Below are 2,862 nucleotides of genomic sequence, written 5' to 3'. Positions count from 1 at the left end.
TGTTTTTCTTCTTTATTTGCCTTATGACGGTGTGGTTTATGGACAAACATCATACCCCTCTAGGCGTTGACGACTTAACTGTGATGTGGCAGTGTGGTGGCTGGATACCTAGACCCTACTGCCTAAGAATATTATTATTTTATCATTGGAATTTTCTAATATGTGCTTAAAAGCACATATAAGAAGTATTAATTAATCACAATTATTATCATAATTAAATGTGAAATGCATTAATTATAGAGATTATTAATGAGTTTTATATTTAATTATGGTAATATTTCTTATAATTAATGTATTTAACATTTAATTATGATAATAATTGTGATTAATTAATACTTCTTATATGTATCCTTATGGCACATATTAGAAAATCCCTTTATCATTTTATCTATTTTAACTCCACACAACAAAATCAAGTCTTTTATAACACAATTTTATTATAATTTATTGAGTGATTATCGCTATCAAATATTAATAGACATCCAAACATCACCTTATACAATAGTAACAAAAGCTGGCAATATTTGGTTTACTTTGCAACAAAAATGGAGATGGGACACATGAAATTATTTAAAATAAATAAAAGTTAAGGTGCATTTTGGGACACAAAATATGGGTTTATACCCGTTTTTTTTGGAAACTCCCTTAAATTCGGGGGTAGTTTATGGTTCATATTCTTTGACAACCTAAACAAAATATTTCCTGCTTCCCACCCACTTAAACTTTTTATTTCGTATGTTCATAAAAATTATATCTTCAAACACAAAACTTCCGAAACACAATTATCCATCGATTTTTATCACCATTTTCGTGTTGATTTGTTGTAAACAATCATCTGGGTGCATTGGTTCCCATGAGCCCATAACGTTTCGTACAATTCTTCACAATTTTCTAACAAAATAACGATAGAGAAACACCAACAGAAGCTTCAGGCGTGATTCTTGTTTTGTTTAACGCTTTGCCGATAGAATAGCATGAGCTCGCAATGAAAGGTCTATTAAAAGGCCTGCGTTACATTTCTGAAATTTTCGGTATGTTTTTCTTGGTTTGATTGCAACAAGATGTTTAATCATTATGACATTCATTGAATCGGTTCAAATTACAGAAGCAGATAACGAAAAAGAACCAGAAATACAGATCGGTGCACCCACGGATGTTAAGCATGTTGCCCATATTGGTTGTGATGGTCCTTCTTCGAATGCACCTAGTTGGGTAATCCCCAATTTCATTATAGTGTATTGGTGTGTCTGATGTGATTGTGAATGTTGAGGCAAAACGTCGTTTTGGTGATCATTGTTTTTTGGAAGATATCTTTCTTGATTATTTTTTGTTATAACAGATGAACGAGTTTCAAGGTTCTTCAGATGCAGGATCATCCGATTTAAAAGGTGGGACAAAGGTTACACTTTTCACATCGGTTTCGTTTTTGTTTTGTTGACTAGTGGTAATAAAGTGAGAAGTCATAAGTATGGCATTAGAATCATGTCTATTCATCACCTTCAACGCTTTGGAGACATTTTGAACTACCTTCCCCCATGTTGCCTTTGGGACACTATTTAGGGATGTCCCGAGTTGGTGTATACTTCTTTTGTACGTAAGTGTCATAGTATTAAGGATGTGACTCATGTGATTTATCTCCTATGCATGAGGTTGCATATACCTTATTTTACTTAAGGTACACTATCTAAGTTTTTTTTTCTAATTCAAGGTCATTTGTCATTTCGCGTTAGGTGCAGAGTCATCAGATCGTCGTGGCAAGTCAAAGAAAAAGAAGCAAGGTTCTAGCAATTCAATAAGTACCCCGGATAGGGAAGCTAAGCCTAGGAAGAACAAGAGCTCGGCTAGTGATAATGAAAGTAGTCGTGCTAGGCGGACCAAAAACTCGAGTATGGGGTCAGAGTCACCAGCACAAGACCCTCGAGCAAAAAAGGACCGAAATAAAAAGAGAGCATCAAACAATGATGAGGATCCAAAAGGCAACGAGATGCGTCTAAAAGAAAATGTTTCATGAATTCGGTTGACCATAAAATATACCTTGGTTTCGACTCCTTTACGTGAATTTGTAACAAGTTATACTGAATTTGATGACTGTTTTTTTATGTATAAATTAGTAGAACGTACCTATCATGTTTTGTATTTTTTGCACATATGCAACAATGAGATGACAGTTTATTCTTAAATGTTTTCTAGACAAAAGGGTAAGTGCCATATTTTGGCGTTTCTACCAACCGATCTCATGACAAACACATAAAAAATAGTAATAGAAAGTAATTAATAATGTTATCTGAAATAAAGGATGTGATTATTAGTCATATACTGCGAATGTCGTTTTGTATAAGATGAAAGATTCTAAAATCAAACTAATTTATGTTTGAATCTCACGCATTTCAAGTATATAGTAATAGTAATATTTCTTTCAAAAAATTATAAATTGATAAAGATTGACCCACTAAAACTTAAAGAATAAATAAATAACATTTACACTGTAGTATTTTGTTTGAAGTAAATTACAAATTGCATCGCGGATAATGTCTAAATACTCAAGGATATTCTTTTTGGAATTAAAATAGAGAATAGCTAGTTTAGGGTCATATTAAAAACATTTTTTTATGGTTGTTATATATTTTAGTATTTATATCCAATCATATAACATCATCACTCATATTATATATAAAAAAATATTTATATAGAGATATAAATATTGATTATATGGGTAAATTTAAAATCACATTTAATTTATAGTAATGGTCCAAATTTTTAACACCAACAATAATATTTGTTGTTTAAGTTTCATCATATGAACGACTTGTGTAATTTTTATGTATAATATATAATATATGATGTCTTCCTCTTCAACTATAT

At 31.4% G+C, this 2,862-nt stretch overlaps 1 protein-coding gene across 2 annotated transcripts; it reads left to right on the top strand.

Annotated features, from left to right (window-relative positions):
• The first annotated feature begins 741 nt into the window (after positions 1 to 741).
• LOC144999215 (uncharacterized) lies at positions 742 to 2,161 on the top strand. 2 transcript variants are annotated; one of them, XM_078958697.1, is made up of 4 exons: positions 742 to 1,031; positions 1,106 to 1,212; positions 1,340 to 1,388; positions 1,737 to 2,161. In XM_078958697.1, exons 1-4 carry the CDS (start codon positions 986 to 988, stop codon positions 2,009 to 2,011), a joined length of 477 nt encoding a protein of 158 aa, XP_078814823.1. In that variant the 5' UTR covers positions 742 to 985; the 3' UTR covers positions 2,012 to 2,161. The 2 variants fall into 2 exon arrangements, with proteins under 2 accessions (XP_078814823.1, XP_078814822.1); XM_078958696.1 differs by having other exon boundaries at positions 1,731 to 2,161.
• The last annotated feature ends 701 nt before the right edge of the window (positions 2,162 to 2,862 follow it).

Source organism: Lactuca saligna, chromosome 1 (assembly GCF_052625555.1).
Source record: "Lactuca saligna cultivar CGN05327 chromosome 1, ASM5262555v1, whole genome shotgun sequence".
Lineage (NCBI taxonomy): Eukaryota > Viridiplantae > Streptophyta > Magnoliopsida > Asterales > Asteraceae > Lactuca > Lactuca saligna.
This window is presented reverse-complemented; position numbering and strand designations above follow the sequence as displayed.